Source organism: Camarhynchus parvulus, chromosome 2 (assembly GCF_901933205.1).
Source record: "Camarhynchus parvulus chromosome 2, STF_HiC, whole genome shotgun sequence".
Lineage (NCBI taxonomy): Eukaryota > Metazoa > Chordata > Aves > Passeriformes > Thraupidae > Camarhynchus > Camarhynchus parvulus.
Window position 1 is genome coordinate 9,325,111 of NC_044572.1, and position 17,891 is coordinate 9,343,001.

The 17,891-nt window shown below is 47.0% G+C and overlaps 1 protein-coding gene and 1 long non-coding RNA gene across 3 annotated transcripts in view; both read right to left on the minus strand.

Annotated features, from left to right (window-relative positions):
• PTPRN2 (protein tyrosine phosphatase receptor type N2) overlaps positions 1-17,891 on the minus strand; it is a 636,599-nt gene that overhangs the window by 101,235 nt on the left and 517,473 nt on the right. For both annotated transcript variants that reach the window (XM_030971071.1, XM_030971072.1), the window contains one exon: positions 5,377-5,589. In XM_030971071.1, the coding sequence (XP_030826931.1) occupies positions 5,377-5,589 (213 nt within the window). The remainder of the gene's footprint in view (positions 1-5,376; positions 5,590-17,891) is intronic.
• Positions 8,897-12,664, minus strand: LOC115917255. The gene is made up of 2 exons (XR_004061690.1): positions 12,560-12,664; positions 8,897-12,002 (listed from the first exon to the last, which is right to left on the minus strand). It is a non-coding gene; the product is annotated as an uncharacterized LOC115917255 (long non-coding RNA).

Below are 17,891 nucleotides of genomic sequence, written 5' to 3' on the forward strand. Positions count from 1 at the left end.
TGAAAACTGTCTCAACTTAAAGTACAGTGGTTTATGTAACTACTGTACGTACAAAGTATCTGCAGGTTCCTGAGACTTTATTCTGAGACAAAATGCCAATCAAAGAGAGACAAAATTGTTCACATAATACACAATAAGCAGACTTAAATGGACAAGAACAACTCTTCTAATTCATATACCATGCCATATATGCTTTATCACAAAAAATTGCAGCTTGTCCTGTAGCTTTACATAGTCACAAAAGATGATCTCTTTTTGCCTCTTTAAATAAGGACACAGGAAAAGAAAAGATTAAAAATGCATTATGCCCTTTGTTTTCCCAGTAGAGAACACAAGCAAGCCCTTCACAGCATTCTGCCTTAAGGCAAAATTTTCATCTATCCAAAATCCTTACAAAATGTATTCCTGCTGAAATGTTTACTAAATACTCATGTACTGAATAACCTCATCCTCAGTGATATCTTTTGTGCTTAAGTGTAGGAGGGTCCTTGAAAATTAGGTGATATAAAGGTAAAAGGTAATACTTTGTGGTACAAATTATCCTCAGTTTACCAGCTTCCCTTGGTACTAAAGGTGATGTTAACTGGAGTATTACTGACAACTTGATAAATAAGAACAGCAAAATTTTCCTTTCCCCCTCCCCCCCCCATTGCACTTAGTCCACAAATTTCCAGTTTCTAAGGAGTTGATATACAGTATTACTATAACATTAAGGTCTAATATTATAATAACAAGTTTGCTTTTGAAATTCAGTCTAGAGTGTAAAATATTAAGCCACAATAGAGGTAATGAGTTATCTGTATTTAAACACACAAACCATGCATGATGGTTAAGTAGAGGGTTTGTTTCCAGCAGATTCTTGCAGTTGGAGTCTTTTAAAATATTTGCAGCAAAATATTTATTGTAATTGTTGCAAATAGTGTTTTCTTAACATCTCTAATAAAAAATACCAGCGGGATCAAATCGATAAAGAGCATGGAGAAGTTCCTAGGGGCTTTGAATCCAGCAGGATAATGTAATTAATAAGACTGTATTTGACAAAGGAATATATAATTTATACATAATACAATACATGTAATAATGTAGAATTTAACATATAATTTACAATTATATGCCTGCCAAATCAAGATAATTGGACAAGTTTTTAAAACAGCTGATGATGTAATCCATCTGCATGTAACCTTGAATACTTCAGGCAGTTTAATAAAGAACTTCATTGTAAACTGTTTGGTCTTCTCCTCCTCACTTTTCAAAGGAAGTTCTTTTGAGATGAAGGAAAATTAAAAAGAATGTTACTGACATAAAATATTAAAATGCAAGCTTGCTAAAGCCAGCTTCAGAGCATTTTAACTTTTGCCTTTTAATTCCATTATGGGCAAGGTTTTGCTGAGCATTTTCAGTGATGCAGAAGACCATGCTCATAGGAAAGTTCTGCAGTGCAAAGTATAAAATATGTTGATGATTTAACATGCACACCCCCAGCACTCCCCACACAGGGGTCAAAAGCCAGGGTTCAGCTGGACTCACAAATACATCACCCTGAATCAAACAGAGCATCCCTAAATCGTAGCAGTCACTACCACACACTCATTACATTAATAAATTGCTCGCTAATGGGAGCAGTGACAAGTAAGATGTGCACTTAGTGGCCCTGTTTGCTGCCTGCTCCTGATGCCTGAATGCCCGTTTTTCTCTGGGTTATGTTCTAAAGTCTTCAAAGTGCATGAAGAAAATCTGCTCAGTGTTGTGAAATAAATCAAAGAGCGTCTGCTGAAAATTCCTAAAACGCTTCTGCCCTAATCTCCTGGACCAGAGAGTGGGCTTGCAGAATGCTAAACTTGCTTTTCAAAGAAGATCAAAGCAATGCCAGCAACAATTAAAAGCAGGGGTGCAGGCGCGCGCATGCGCGGGAGCTCCGCAGAGGCACCAAGAGCCTCTTTTTAGTCATCCCTGAATGCTAACACTGACTTATCTAATCATTCCACGTGTGCTTTGAAAGGACAGGAGATGTGTTTGTGAGAGACACAAAAACTGTCCGCCTTTAGGGATAAAACATAACATTTTACAAGACACACTATTTCTATTAATTTTGAAAAGCTCCTCAGCTACTGTCTAATTAAACCAGCCTGTAATTTTGTTGTTTAAGTGATTCAAAGATAAGTGAAGTTTCAATTGTGTATCTATTCTTCCTCCTGTTACTTCATCTTTCAATAGGGTTTCTCTACCTCAACACGTTGAGGGCCAGCTGCTTGCCTTACCCCAACACCTGAATAACCAGGTTTGGCAGCTTATCAGGAGCACTGCAGCGATTTAATTTGCCTGCTTCAACTTTTATCCAGTACTGGTTGTCCTGCCCTCTTCACACAGTTACACAAGAAATACTTGTGTTAGTAGCTAAGTGTAAGGAGTGCTCGTGCCTGAGGGAGGGTGATGTTACATGACAAGTGCTACGCCTCCAGTATGGGGGGAGACTTAGCAGCCAACCTGCTATTTCCTTGATAATATGGTTTGTCTGTTTTTCCCTTCTCAAGATGGCATTTCACTGCACAAACCAGAAAGGGAAGGAAAAAAACCCCAAGCCCCGCCAATAAACAGCCATGGGAAAAAACTCTTCCAAGTTCACAGGACAAGTAAGGAAGGAGTAAAACCCTGAATGAACTCCCCTGGCTAAACCGGGTTAGGATGAAAAATGCTTCTACTAAATGCTGAAAATTTAGGTCAGTCTTGTTTATGTGAAGATATAAACAACTGACATTTTGAGAAGCATGTGAATCAAAGTCATATTTCTGTGTTCTCTCTGAATCACATTGGGCCACCAGGCCCTTTTATACCAACCAATTTCTCCCCCTTCAAATAAAAAAAAAAAATACTGAACTGTCATGTCAGTTGTAAGCAGCAATACACTGGAGTACTGTGCTTCAAAGCCTAGTGGCAGCAGCCCTGATATATTTCATATTTTTAAAAAACATCAAGTTAACTGAGTGGCTACTTGGGAAACATAGAGGAGAACCAAGTAGGTACAGTTTTGAAAGCTGCCTGCCTCTTTCCTACCCCCATATTACACAGGTTACATTATTCCCCTACAAGCATCAAGAGAAGATGAGGAAAAAGATAGCAGATGCCCTTCTGAGACCTAATTGATGTTATCCAAAACATGCATCACACCAGATATCCATTACACTTAACACAGCTCAATGCAAGGTGATTCTGACAATGTGAATAGGGCTCAATCCTATTTCTCTTCAAATCCACGTGAATAGTTTGTTATATACAGACCCAGGCACAGCCATTCATTTTGATAAAATGCTACTTAGCAGCATCAAAACTGCCTGAGCAGTTTGCCTGCCTATACTAGGGCTTCCTACTGCTGCCATTGAAACAAATGGCAGAATTCCCATATACTTCCATGAGTGGAGAGCCAAGCTCTTAGAAACCTTTGTTTTTAAGGAAAAACATTTTTCCTCCCACTCATGAGTACAGTTCTCCTGAAAACCCAGTGGAACTCTTTAAGAAGTCAGGTGGTTAGGACCAGGCCCAGATGTCAGGAACAAAGAATATTAATACAGTCTTGCTATCAAAAAACTGAGCAGCAACCTTGAAGCATTGTTGTTGTTTTCAAAACAGAAAATGTCACTCTCAGATTTAAATATGAAGATTTTAAAATATATATAAATCTGTGAAGAAAAAAGGAAGCACATATTTCATTTAATGTCTGGATTACAGATTCTTATTAAACAAACCGAGCTCATTATAAAATCAATATCAACCACTACACTCCCAGGAGAAATGGCAAAAAAGGTCACTCCAAGAAATTCAAACAATTTTCCTGCTGGAAGGGCACGATTTTAATTACAGATACTATTAATTAGAGCTGTCAGTAGGAAGATTGTCCTGTTAATTATCAGAAATTCAGTTTCAAGTGTGGTTTTGGAACCTGGAGGGCTTTTCAAAAAAATTAAGAATTCCTGTATTCACAATTAACGGAAGAAAAAGCCTACCTATTGCTTCTGTGCTTTAAATAAACCAACAGCAAGTCACTTATTAAAATCAAACAAAAATACTTATGGGCACAGTCTCACTGGCCAACAAAAATTATAAACTACTGTTTTGTTCACACTTTATCCCAGAGAATAGTCCCTTTTTTTGTCTACAGGAAACGCTCTTGCTCTCACTCTGTCTTGCTTTGGAAGTCATTAAATGCAAAGATGTGACCCAATTTTTTTTTTTAAAGTAAACATTTCTTTCAAAGTGAAAACCAAAACCATTCCTGAAGATACTAATTGTTACAGAAACATTCATATTTATTATTCCATACTTAATTCTCTCTAGACCCAGCCTGTGGAAATACACTTAATACATTACATCTTTAATATCTAAGAAGTACAGACAGACCCAAACTTTGTGAGGAAATATGAGTTTATATCCATAATACTCTCAGCTGCCAATTTAAATCTATCTCAGCTCCAGGATACAGAAAGGCCAGAATGCCTGATCCTAAGCAGAACAAGGAAGTAAAATAAAACTTGACAAAAAAGTGCCGTTAGCGAGGCCCTGTGGGTGCACAATAGGCAGAGATACTACAGAGACAATGTTTACACATTCTCAGATTCTTTTTCCTGGTCACACTCCAAATATTTTTGGGTAGCAGACCAGGGCTGTGTGGTGTATGACCATAACACACGCACTACCACACCAATAACACTCCAAGAAATAAGTGCCATATGATCTAAAACAAACTTCAGGAAGATGCAGTGTCTCTCCACCCAACACTTTTGAAACTGAAAGAGAAAGCTCGAGGTTTCTGATTTATTTCCAAGAAGCTGAGTGCAGTCCTCCAGCATTACTGGGTACACATCTGCTATCATTGTTCTCCTAGAACCAGTCCTGGTTTACCTCCCATCTATCAGCATTAGATTTCATTTTATCTGAATAATGGCAGAAGGTGGCAACAGATCGGGTCAAAGGCTCTTTTCATATCAGACCCTGAAGAAGTCGATTACTCAAAAAGAGAGACATCTTCAGATAACCGTGCAATCCATTCCTCATAAATGTTAAAGATTTTTCGTTATTAATAGTGGCAGGGGTGACAGATTATGGATATTAATGTTATTTTTCTGAGAATTTCAATGACAAGGGCTGGGATTTTTTTTTATGCTTCTAATTAGGCAAGAATTTACAGCAGCTACCAGAATAGCCAAGATTAATACCCAGTAGTAAAAAGCTGCTACACCGAATCCGCGGGACTATGAATGGAACGGGGGCGGGGGAGAAGCGTCGGAAACAAACCCACCCCCGCGACTCCCAAGGCGAGAAGGGCCCCCCCGGGGGTCTGCCGGGCAGCGGGGCAGGGCCGGAGGAGGAGAGATCGCTCCTTACCTGGTAAGCAGCGGGCGCATCGGAGCCGGCGTCAGCCCCCAGGGCCGAGAGCTTCTCCTTCAGGCGGTGGTGGGCGCGGTGGCGGAGGCAGTAGGCGACCCCCGACGCCGCCAAGACCCCGGCGATGCAGGCGAGGGAGAGGAGGGTGAGGAGGAGGAATTTCGCGGACTGTGCCTCCTCCCCGCGTTGAGCGAGCGGCGGGACGTTGCTTTTCTGCAGGGAAGGAGAGAGAGGCAGCGCCTGAGTTGCGCGGTCGCGGAGCAGCGCGCAGGGGGGATCACGTCGGGGGGAACAGCCGGCAGCCCTAACTTTCGGCCGGGGAGGGAGGCAAACGGAAGGGCAGGGACGGGGACAGGACCGCTGCCGTGCCCCGCTCCGTACCCCCCTCCTTCGGCGGCTCGCAGTTAACTAGCGAGAGGAGGAGGCGGACCCGCGGGATGCGCGCAAGCACCGCGGAGCGCCCCGCGGCTCCGCGCCCCGCTCGCTCCGCATCGAGGGCCAGGGGCTGCGAGGGGCGCAGCAAGGGAAAATCCGGTATTGGTTTTTTTTTTTTTCTTAGTGAAAAATAAAACACAGGAAAAAAAAAAAGTAGGTAGCCATCCTTCCTTTTGTCTGTTGTAGAGGGAAGCGGCTTAAAAAAAACCCCGATAGTTCCAAACTCCTCCAGATTACTATTATTTTTGCAGCAATAGGAGAGAATCCTTCTAGTGCATTTCACTTGTCTCCATGTGCTAAAAAGTTGTACAATAATTTCCCCTCATTAGCTTCATTATAACCTATATTAGCAACAATTAAAAACGCAACATGAAAATGAAAAGACCAGGCGCGCAAATTGCAGTAAGACTCATTTGGCCTGCATTCCCCCTTTCACAATTACCAGGGAAATGAATTGAAAAGCACGCCCCTGCCTCAGTCCTGGTTGCTACAAGACGAGAACAATTAGCAAACTCCTTTCCACCACCTAATTTCGCGTGGTAACAAAATGGATTTTTCCCCATGAATGCCTAGCCGGCCTATTCATTATCTCTCCTCTATTAGTAATTTTCTGCTCCGTATTCAGCTAGCCAGCTCTTAATTTCCTCCTGTCTTGCAGTGTACACAGTGGCTCTTATGTCAGGCCCGGTCCATTTTTATCTTGTAATCATAAAGGCCACCAAAGCAATTATCGCTGGTCTTGACTGTAAAAGCTTGTCATTAATTAGCCTCCTTGCCTTCAGTGCTGCGGATTAGCCGGGGCTGAGGCTGAGTTAATGGAAATGCAGGTTCAGTCAGACTCCCGGATTTTCCTGCCTGGATGCGCCGCGCGGAGGAGGATCGCGGGTCCGTGCGCCCCGGCGGGGCGGCGGGGGGCGGGCACAGGGCTCGCCGCGGCCACCGGCCATGTGCCGTCCGTCCGCGCAGCCACCGCCGCGCCCGCCGCCTCCCCTCCCTACACGGCCCCTCCTCCAAATCCCAACAGCCACCAGGGAGGAGGGGCTGCGCCCCCACCCCACCCCGCCCCCGGCCGCGGGGGGATCCGGGGCCGCCTCCTCGCCGCCGCCCCCGCGGCCCCAGCCGGGCACCTGCCCCGGGGGGAGCCCGCCCTCGTCCCGCACCGGGCGGGGGGCACCGGGAGGGGCAGCACCGACGGCAGCCGCCTCGGCCCCGGAGGGGTAAAGGGCTGCTGCGCTCTGCCGTTAGCATCTCCCTGAAAGGCCCCGTCCCCCCGGGGCCAGGGGTCGCAATCTGCATCTCAATAGGCGGCTCCCGCCGAAGTGCCGGCGCCCCCTCGCCGAGCGCTGCGCCCCGGGACGTTAATCCTTGTCGCCGCGGTGTTTGGCCCCCATCAGCCGGGCAGGGACAAGCCCCGCACCCCCGGAGTCCTCCGCGGGCCGGCCCCGCTCATCGGGCGGCTCGGGCCGCCTCGGCCCCCGGGTGGGCTGAGGGGCACGGATGGGAGGAAAGAGGCTGGCGGGCAGCTTCGGGCACTGCTCCTGAGCCTTACTTCTCTGCTATCTCTACCACGGTTTTAAACGATTTATTTTCTCCGGATGCCGTGTGACAGAGCCGCACCAAGCACACGGGGAAAGGGCTATGCGAGAGAAACGATGACAATGATGCTGACAAAGTGCTGTCAAAAGCTCCGAGTAAACATGCAGAAGAGAAAGGGCGGCAGGCTCTTTCTCCCACTGGAGTTAGAGCTATTTTAGATGTCGCTTCCGACTTCGCCAGACAGTTTTCCCCGCAAAGCCGGGGCTGCCGTCCCCGGAGCTAGCTGCCCTTGACAAAAGAATTGCTCGAAGAGCCCCCCCCCCCCCTTACATATTCTTAGCTTACAGCTGCACTCGGGAGCCTGAAGCACGGGGAAGAGTTAGAAACCTTCCATGGGGCGTTCGGCATTGCTTACACCTTGCCAAGCATCTGCCCTGGGGGAGTCTGTGTAGCCCTGTCCCTTGTGACAGGCTTCTAGGAAGCGAGCGCTTGCAAAGCCCCTGCACGTCCAGGCGGAGCGGCGCCCACGCCTGCCCCGACCCCCGTGCCCCGGGAGGAGCTGGAGGCCCCGCGGCGGGGGGGCAGGGCCAAGGGCAAGGGGCACGGCCGCTCCCCGCTGCCCGGCGGCGCCCGCCACGTCGGATCCGCCGAAGGGGAAGGGAGAGGGGCTCTGCCGCGGGGCCGCCGGCCCTTCTCTCATCCCTTGCCTCCCTCCCGCCTCACGGGGAGCAGCCCCAGAGCCGCTGCCGTCGGGGCCCGGAAGACTCCGCTCTCCCCTCCCTGCCTGCGGGGGGCTGGTGCCCTGGGCCACTTCGGCCAGCCCCTAGGCCACCCCGGGAGGGACCAGCGGCTGATCCCCCTGCGCCGTCCCGCAGGAAGCGCCGGGTGCGGCCGACGGCAAAGCCCCATTGCCCGGCTCCAACTCCGGGCCGCGCATCGGCGGCGTCCCTGGACCCCGGGCTGGGGACACCCGAACTGCAGAGATTGCCCGGCCCGGTCCCCCAAGTACGTCCCATCAGGACACAGCCCCCACTGTCCCCAAGGCAGCTGGAGAAACCCGCTGCCCTTTCATCCTGCTCGATGACCAAACATCGCATTATGAAACGGGTAAAAATTAATCCGACGTGTTAGTTACCAGCTCCCTCCCTCCTCCCACCTCTCCCCCCAGCCACCCCCGCTGCCTCTAACCAAGAGCACAGATTTCCCCACCTCGCCTAACCCCCTGATTCTTCCCTGCAATAAGGCCCCAGCCTGAAACGGAGCCCAGGGTTAATTAGAGGCGTCCTGTCAGCCTTGACTTGAAATTGAAAGAAAAGTGTTTAAATATTTATGAATTTGACATTTACAGTCGGATGTCTTTTAAAGCAGAACACCTCTCCCTGTGCTGGTTGGGGCTGCCGTGGTGCGTGTGCCATGGTGCGTGTGCCTGGGGTGGAAGGGGAACAATAGCTATTGCATAACAAGAAAAACAAATTACCTCCCCACCCAAGGCTTAACAAATAAATAGACCACATAAATTACATGCAATTAAATATTAAACTCAGCTACATGTAAGTATGCATTTTTTACACTTCACATAACAGATTATATTGACATTCCTCTGAATGATTTTCTCCTTTGAAAAGTGTGGAGTATCAATGAAGTCCCAATGAAGGAAAAACAACTAATTCCTAAATGAATGGCTTAGAAAGTGAATCTGAATGAAGATGCTTTGGAGGTGTTCATCCAGCCTTGCTTTGAAACAGCCCGACCTAGCTAAAATGCTAGAAAGCAAAGAACAACAGCACACCTAACACACACAGTGTTTACTTGAAGTACAGTTTCTGTGAGGGTCTGTGGGTTTTTTAAGAGGAAAGAAAATTCTTAGTGTCTGATCTCATGTAGGCTTTCCCGGTCCCTCGACAGAACACATTTTCTATACACCCAAAAGTGAGTCATTAACTAGAGCAGCCATAACACTGGAGTCACAAATCACTGTTCTAATCAAAGAGCAGCGTCCCGTTCCGCGGTGTCATCCCATGATGCAGCAGAACAGTCGACATTTCAAACGAATTCCAGGCAAATGTCAGTAAATATTTAATGTACGCTTTCATGTAAATAAGTTCTCACACCTATGCTGGAAGTGTTGGAGAAAGTCTTTGTAAGAGCAGAGGGAAGCTCCCCAGGCAGTGATGTGGAAGCTCACCATCCAGATGCCTCAGCAGAATTACACTTCATTATTTACTTTAGGACATAGGGCATGATTCTGGTCCTTGCAAAATTCTAACTGAACTTGAGGTTTTGTTTTGCTTCATAAATTTAAAAAGATTTCAAACCCAATTTGCCAGTTACTGCACCTGACCACTCTTCCAGTTAGCAATGGAAAAATCACTACAATTAATTTTTAAACAACTCAACATTATCTTTTTTTTTGCAATTTTTGCATGCTTTGATTTTTACATTTATATTACACAGCTTTGCTTCTGAACAATAATAAAAAATTGAAGATTTCTTAGTAAATATGGGCAAAAAGAGGAACTTCAGAATATGATTTGTTTCAAAATATTAGAACGTTAAGAAACTCAAGAGGTGCTATTTTTAATTTGGAATTCACTATAGAATCTAATAAATGAGAGAAGTGAGGCGGAAATAATCATGTATTAATTCTGTGCATTACAAAATCTTTTCAGAAGCTATTATCAGAGCAAGAGGCATTGTGGTTTGGATTCAGGGTGGGAGAAATCCTTTGTGCAACTGAAAGCTATTGTTCCTCTGTGCAGATGAAATTGTACTTGCAAATATGCCATTCAAGGAGGGAAAAAAGTACCTAGGCAGAAAAAAAAGAATTCTACAAGAAAATCATTAGTCTTAAAAATAAACTTCTCTAAAATAAGTTTTGGTTCATTGTTTGTTTGTTTTCTAAGGAATATCCTGTGTTAACAGCTGCAGCCACTGACATTACATGAAAATATAAAGGATATGCGTATTATTTCCTTATATAGAAAGCATGAAGAAAGGGATGGATGTGTGTGGGTGTGTATATATATAATGTGTGTGTGTGTTCATATGTATGTATACACACATCCCTGTATGTCTGCTCATTTATATAAATCTAGACTTAAATTCACTTCTAGTAATTTCCCTCTCCCAGAGGTTATCTGAGACATAGGTTGATACACTCTGCTGGTTAAGTTTTGATAGGTTACTAGAAAACCAGAGAAACACTTTACGTCAGGAGGAGGCTGGCTACCATAATCTGTCCCCAGGAAAGCTACAGAGAAGATTTTTGTACCTTTCATAAAGTAAGAAAACAAAACAGGAGGGACAGCAGCATCTGCCCCAGTTTTGGTTGTGTGCCTCCTCCCCTACTGTGCTCCCAGTCAGGTTAGGCTGGAGCAGCAGGGCCTGGGGATGTTCACCTTTTGTGCATGTAACACCCCTTGTGTTCAGCACTGCACTGCCAAGCTGTTTGGTCCAGGCTACTTGTTGGTGTTTTAAATACTATCTTTGGAGTTACTGAGAGATTTCTAGGGCCGCTGCCTTCTGACTCCCTGCTCACACCCCCTCCTTGTCTCCCCGGAAAGCTCACCTGATGCCAGGATCACTTTCAGCAAATGTCAGTTCATCACCTGAAATGAGGTCAATTTAATGCTTTTACTCGGGAGGATGAAATCGGATGGGAAGGTACTTTTTGCTTCTTTTAGGGGTCGGAAAGATTAGACAAATCGACAAACACAAAAGGCAGATGGATTTCTGGGAACTGCAGCTTATTCAAATCACTGAGAAAGGTCACTGCAAAAGCCACAGATCTATTCATCTGTAGGGGTACAATGATCTTTCCACAACCTTCAACACCACAAAGCACTCTGGAGCGTCTCTATACCTTTTAGTAGGATTAATACCATGAACAATGACTGAATACAATCAAGAATTCACTGAGTTCAAAGATCCCTTGATCAATGGTAGATATTTTCTTCTGGCTTCCTAAAGGCAAACAGAAGTGAAGTTTCTGGTTAGAGTTACAAGAAATAAGAGCTATTATTCTGAATCCCACTACAAGGTGGTACTGAAATGCCAGAATGTCCAAGCACCCTGAAGAAGTTTGTGGCATGGAAGGAGTAAGGTTGTGAAAGAGGAAATTCAATGAGCTTCAAGATGTTCATGAGCATCTGGATATTTTTTAGAGTCAGCAGTTAGGTAAAGAGTAAAGCACAAAAGCCTACAGCATCACTGAGACAGTGCAGGGATAACACACAACTCAGGAAACCGGACAGCCACATCCATGCCTGTGGAAGAGGTAGGTGAGTCGGAGACGGAGGAGCGCGGCCCATCCTGTCCGAAGCCGCACAGTGCACCTCTGAGGTGGCAGCAAGAAGAGGAGGGCGCGGAGACGGCGAAGAAACCACGGTGAAGAAACTTCGATCCCCGTCTCTTAGGACTCGGGGGCAGTTAGGGCAAAGCAGCAGAGTGGGTGCACCAGGAAGCAGGTTTTCCTCCGCAGCCCAGGCTTTGTTAGCCGGAGTAAAACCGCGAAAGAGAGGGACTCGGCAGGTCTAAGTCACAGAGTGTCAGAGCCTGAGCCAAGAGGTCGGTCAGCGATAGCCGAGTTTAATCAAATATCTTCAGCTAGCAAGGGAAACACGAGCCGCAGCGCCAGCGCTGATCTAATGCTGATGCTGAAGGCACATAATTCAGGGATTAGATAAGGCGCCCTTACAGCCGAGTGCCAGCAAACGAGCCGGCTCTCGGTTATGCTGGCAAGAGCCGGCGGGTTCGTCGGCGGAACAGCCGCCCCGTCGCGCAGGGAGCCGGGCCGGGTCCCTCGGCCGTCCCCGCCCGGGGATGGGGCTCCGCGGCCGCACGCCCGCACCCCCCGCGGGGTCCCGTCCTCGGCCCCCGAGCCGGGAACACAGCCCGAGCCGGTCCTCACCCCGCCGGGCCCGCTGCCCCCTCCGCCCGAGCCTGTTCGACGGCCCCGCGCCGGGGCATCCCCGGGGCTGCGCTCGCCCGGGGGCGCGCAGGGCTCTGGCGGCCGCGCGGAGACGAAGCGAGCCCTCCGTCCGCCCGCGCTGCTCCGCGGACACCCGGCCCGGCCCCGACCGGCGGCAGCGGCTGCCCCATCCATCCCGGCCGCCCCCGCTCCCCACGCCGCGCACAAGGCTCTCCCGAGTCCCGGCCGGGCCGCCTCGAGAGCCGCGGGCGCTCCCCCCACTCCGTCCCCCGCCGCATGTACCTGCTGCCGGCGTGCCGGGACGGGCCCCTCTCTGCGAGGGGTCGGCGCACCTCGGCGGGCTCTAGCAATCCTCCTCCGGTGCCAAAACTTCCCCCTCTCCCCCCCCGCCCCTCCTCAGCGCAGACAAAGGCGGCGGCCAGCACAATCGCCCTTCGCAGCCCGCAGCCGCCTCCCGGCGCGGTGCGGCGGGGGCAGCGGCGGCCCCGGGCGGCCCGGTGGTCCCCGCGGGGCGCGGGCGGAGGATGCCGGCGCGCCCCGGCGCTGCCCTCCTTATATCGGGCTGCTCGCAGCCCCTGCCGGCTGCCGCACATGGCCCATCCACCGGTTGCTATAGCGATGCCTCCCCTCCACATGTTGCTGGCAGCAATTGGCTAAGGAGGTCTGGGCTGTGCAGAAACCCTTCGCCGGAGTGCGGCGATGAATGGACACGGGCTGTGTCACTCATTTGGAAAAGCTGTTTGGGGTTTCTGTTGTGGATGTGCGGGTTTTTTTTGTGGCTTTTTTTTTCTTTTGGTTGATTTTTTACGCGCACCCTCCCCCATGTTTTTCTTTTTATTTTCACTTTTTTTTTCTTGGTGTCTCTCTTGCAAGATGGAAGTGGGGGGTAGAACAATGACAGAAAGCCAAAAATAAAATCCAACAAGGACACCAAGGAAAAGCTACAAATCATTTGCATGACAATATGGCAAAGGAGCCCACAACGCTTTCTTCCTCAAAAAGAAAATCTACACATTGCCAAGCAAAGAAGATCCAAACTTTCTCCCCTCTCGTCCTCGTTCTCCAAATGACACAAGAAATTAGGAAGGAGGAGTGTGTTCCGACCAGCCCCGGGACAGTAACGAAGTCCAGCTCGATAAATAGTGACAGGCAGTGCTCGGGCGAGCGGGGCCGTGCCGTGCCCGGCGCTGCGCACCCGTAACTCCCCGGCAGAACCACGCTCCCGCGCAGGGGCCCGGGGCAGCACCGACCCTCGTATCGAAACGGACCCTGCTGTCTTCCCCATCTCCTCAAATTCCCGCATGCCACCGGCAAACAAGCTGAGCGCCCCCCCGCCCCCCTCCCTCCCCGCCATCCAGCATCTGCCCACGAAGTGCCCCGGCAGCGGGACAGGAGCGGGCGGGGAGCGGCAGGGGGCTGCAGGGCGCGAGTGGCAGGTCCCTTCCATCTCCCTTCCCCCGCCGATGGACAGCCCTCCTGCTTCCCTGTCCCCATTGTTTCCCGCTGTCACTGCGGCTGGGGATGGCAGCCAGGGCAGAGCCGGCTCTCCTCTGTCCGTGGAGGGGGCAGTCCTTTCCCTTTCCCCTTCCTCTTCCCTTTCCCCTTTCCCTTCCCCTTCTCCTCCCCAGCCGTCCCGCCCCCACGCCGCCGCGGCCGCTGTGCCCCGGCCCGCCCCGGCCCGAGCGGCGGCGGCTGCTCCCGGGCAGAACTGTCCCGAGCCGGGCACTGCACACACCTCCCCTCGCAGGGACCCCCAGGCGGGCACTGCACACACCTCCCCTCGCAGGGACCCCCAGGCGGGCACTGCACACACCTCCCCTCGCAGGGACCCCCAGCCCGCCCGACCCTTCCTCAGCCGCGGAGCGACCCCCGCGGTGGGACGGTGCGGAGGAGGCAGTGGGAGGGACGGGACGACATGGCATGGCATGGCATGGCATGGCATGGCATGGCATGGCATGGCATGGCATGGCATGGCATGGCATGGCATGGCATGGCCACCCGTACGCCACAGCCCTGCTGTCCCAGCCACTGTCGCCGGCCCGGCCCCGGCGGGCTTTGCCTTCCCGGCTGGCCCTGGCTCCTCGCGGCTGTCCTGGGGACACCGCATTAGCGCCGTGTAGCAATTCCTTTGCCCCTTTTCCTCCTTCATCCTTCCAGCACCCCTCGACAGCCGGCACCTGGGTAAGGGACATGCACCTGTGCGGGGTGCCAAGGAAGAGCAAGGGCCGCCTGAGTTCCCAGAGCATCCCCGCCCGCCCCACAGCGACACTTCACTTGAACTTGCAGGACAGCACCGAAATATCATCACCATCCCCTTTACAGCGTCGTTCTGCCGGGTCCTGAAAGTGCAGAGTGGTTTTGCCATGGGCTCATCCCCACTAACATCTCACCCACACCCAGCCTTCCCATTCCAGGGCGAGGAAGATGCTCTTTACATCATCACCGTTTCTGAAAAGGTTTCCAGGCAGGAGAGGTACTCCTCATCCGGCTGCTGCTCATGCAAAATCCTTCACGTTCCCACAGATTAACACAAATTTGGCTTCTCCAGACATTTCCTCAGCCACGTTTGTATTGCATGGTCTGAAAGCATTGCTTTGTCAGTCTGTCATGCTGAGAGGACCCTCTCAGTCTGATATTCTCCTGCCCCTGGAAGAGCCAGAGCATACATAAGCTGCTCACTAACCTGCATTGCTTAAGTTGAAAGATAAATGAACCCGCCAAGTGATTTCATTAAAAGGACACGTGTGTTTGCATATTGATCCTTCTAATGAACTGTCTGGAACTGATAAATACTTCCATTAGCTTTGTAGTTTTTTATTTAGTATAAAAATATATTCATTAACATTCCTGGAAAAATATTGGACCTTTTCAGAACTGTCAGGTGCTGAATGGGTTGAACATGAATTTGACTGGCCAGGTGTTAAGAGACAGCAAAACACTAGTTAAAACACATATTTTTTTTTTTTTAACAGTAAGATTTTGAAGAATTTGTGGTGAAATTTAAAAAACAAAAAACTTTTCACGTTTATGTAATTTTCATTACTTTTATCCTATTCTAAATATGACCTTTGAAGCAATGATAGATACTTGTGAGGGTTATATCACAGGAAGAAATTATTTAAACATAGATTGTTTAATGTGTTATTCATTAAAAATGTAGAAGGTGTTGAGAGATAGAAGAAATAATTTTCAATTGTTTACTCATTTTAAATTTAAAATCTGTTTTAAAGTATCTATAGAACTGTTGGTCACATATCTGTGAATTGACTTACTGATAAATTTTCTTATATGATTTAATTAATTAAAAAATGGAGAAACAAAAAACCTGTCATCAGCAGCATTTCATTATAAAATTTATAGAAAGTTTCATGTCTTTTTCTCAGAAAAAAAAGTTGACATTGAAAGTATAAATGACTTTGAGACAGTTTCTTTGGGTTTAGCGCATCTAAAAATACCGGTATTTTGAAGATTCACATTAACATTCATCCAAATTCAAGAGCTGTGTTTGAACTATGCCTAAACTCAAAATATTCTAAATCTTGCAATTTCAGTGAGAATGATGCTGAAACGTATTCCCATATTTGCACAGAACAAAATTCTTGCCTGAGAACCACCAATGTTTGTCAGGACTCCCTAAAAATCTGTTCTTCATAACTGGGCACTGAAAACCACACTGACCATTTTGCCTTGATTTCTGACTACAGATCTGTCTGCACTTCTAAGTTTAGCCACTTCACTCTGCAAAGCATGCACAATGCACAGCATGAAATAGATTTTCATTCTTTTAAAGCATGTATGATAAAGCTAAAACACCATTCAATCTCATTTGTTGTTTTGTTTATCAGTTATCCTTTGGAGCCTTGCTCATTAAATACAGATCCAAATATGTTGTAGAGGATTTTCCATAGATTTTCTGTTCATGTGGATATTGAAATCAAAGTTGAGTTTCCTTCATTCTGATGAACAAAACATTTTTTCCAAATATTAACTTCCTATACCACATGCATTTAAATTACTGTAACTTTAGGACTACATGTATTAAGAAAGAGGCAGAATTCTCATGTCTGGAAAACACCACGCCTTTCTTATACATAAAACCATATCTAGGATCATAATTTAAAAGTAGAGTTAGCAGAATTTTAACCACTAGACTCCACTGAGTTTTATGTCTTATCTTCTCATGCTCATCTGTGAAGATCAACAACAGACACATTCTACTAGCAAATTCTAGAGCTCTTAGCTTTATTAAGAAAATTATTTCATTCTGGCTAAGATTTGAATCTAATTAATCTGTCTTGCAGTTTAAAAATGATAACTAAATTCAAGCTGCATACTATTCTTCAGAGACAGCTTAAAATATTAATTAAGTAAAGAGTGCATTTTCCATTTATTTTAATTACATTAATACAGTTTCAATAAATAAAATAGTTCTATGCTTCATCAAAACAAACTCAGATGCAAATTTTCCTGTTGATTACTTCTCTGTTCACATTGGCCCTCTTGACTGTTTATTTTTAAATAGGAAGGAGATGCAAAAATGTTTGGGGGTTCCCATTAATGAAGGGAGGTCCAACAGTCTGAAAAGGTCAGTTCAGTCTTCCAGGGGGCTGATGTAGCTCTGTAAAAGTGGCATCCTGATAATGTATTGCTTATAAAGGTAATTAGTAAGATAAAACTGGATTCATTTATAGACATTTTTAAACAAATTAGGATTTTACTGTATTACATTTTTCTAAGTAACTTAAAAAACCCCCCAAAGCTGTTAGATCTCTCTGATCCACTTGCCTGTGATGCTTACTGATCCACTAACAAAATATAACATGACCAGTGGTTAAACTGCATTTTTAATATTCCATTTAATTAAAGCTGATGTGTTGTAGATTTGCAGGTGCACCTCTTTCTTGAGATAAAGCACAGGACAAGGCAGGGGAGTCTTGTTAGTAGCTACATCAAAAAATAAGTGTAATTCTACCTAATTCAATAATAATTCTAGCCTTCAAATATTTGAGCAGCAGTATTAGATGAAGGAAAACTAAATATTGAAGACAAAGTTTCAAAATACCTTAGGAGTCACAGCAGGTGTTTTGAAACCTGTCCTTTATACAGAACATTTTGAGTGTCTTTGTAGGGCCAAATCCTGCACCCTTCATTTTAAGAAATCAAATATACATCAACAGAACCAATCAGAATAGCACCTGGAACAGAGTAGCAAATGTTTTCAGAGTGAGGATTTATGTAAATTGGTGTTTCACAAAAAAAAGAGAATGCCCTATTGAAACTTTAATTCCATTGTGATTAGGTTTATAGTCACAGAATATAGATAAAAATATTAATCTGTTTTAACATGAGACTAAATACTATTATTATGAAAGCCTGGTTAAGAAGCTTCCATAAAAATGCCAACTTAAAACATGTTTAATGGCAAAACATGATGAGAAATGCATGATTTTACACTGTGATCTTGTTATAACAAAATGTGGCTATCATTGAAATGCTGGACTCCTTTTATGCGTCAGTACTGTATGTGCCAAGAATTCAGAGAACTGGGAGGTATCAGTTTTCTCTACTGTAACATCAGCAGATGAGTTTGTTAAAGTGCTATTTTAATATCACA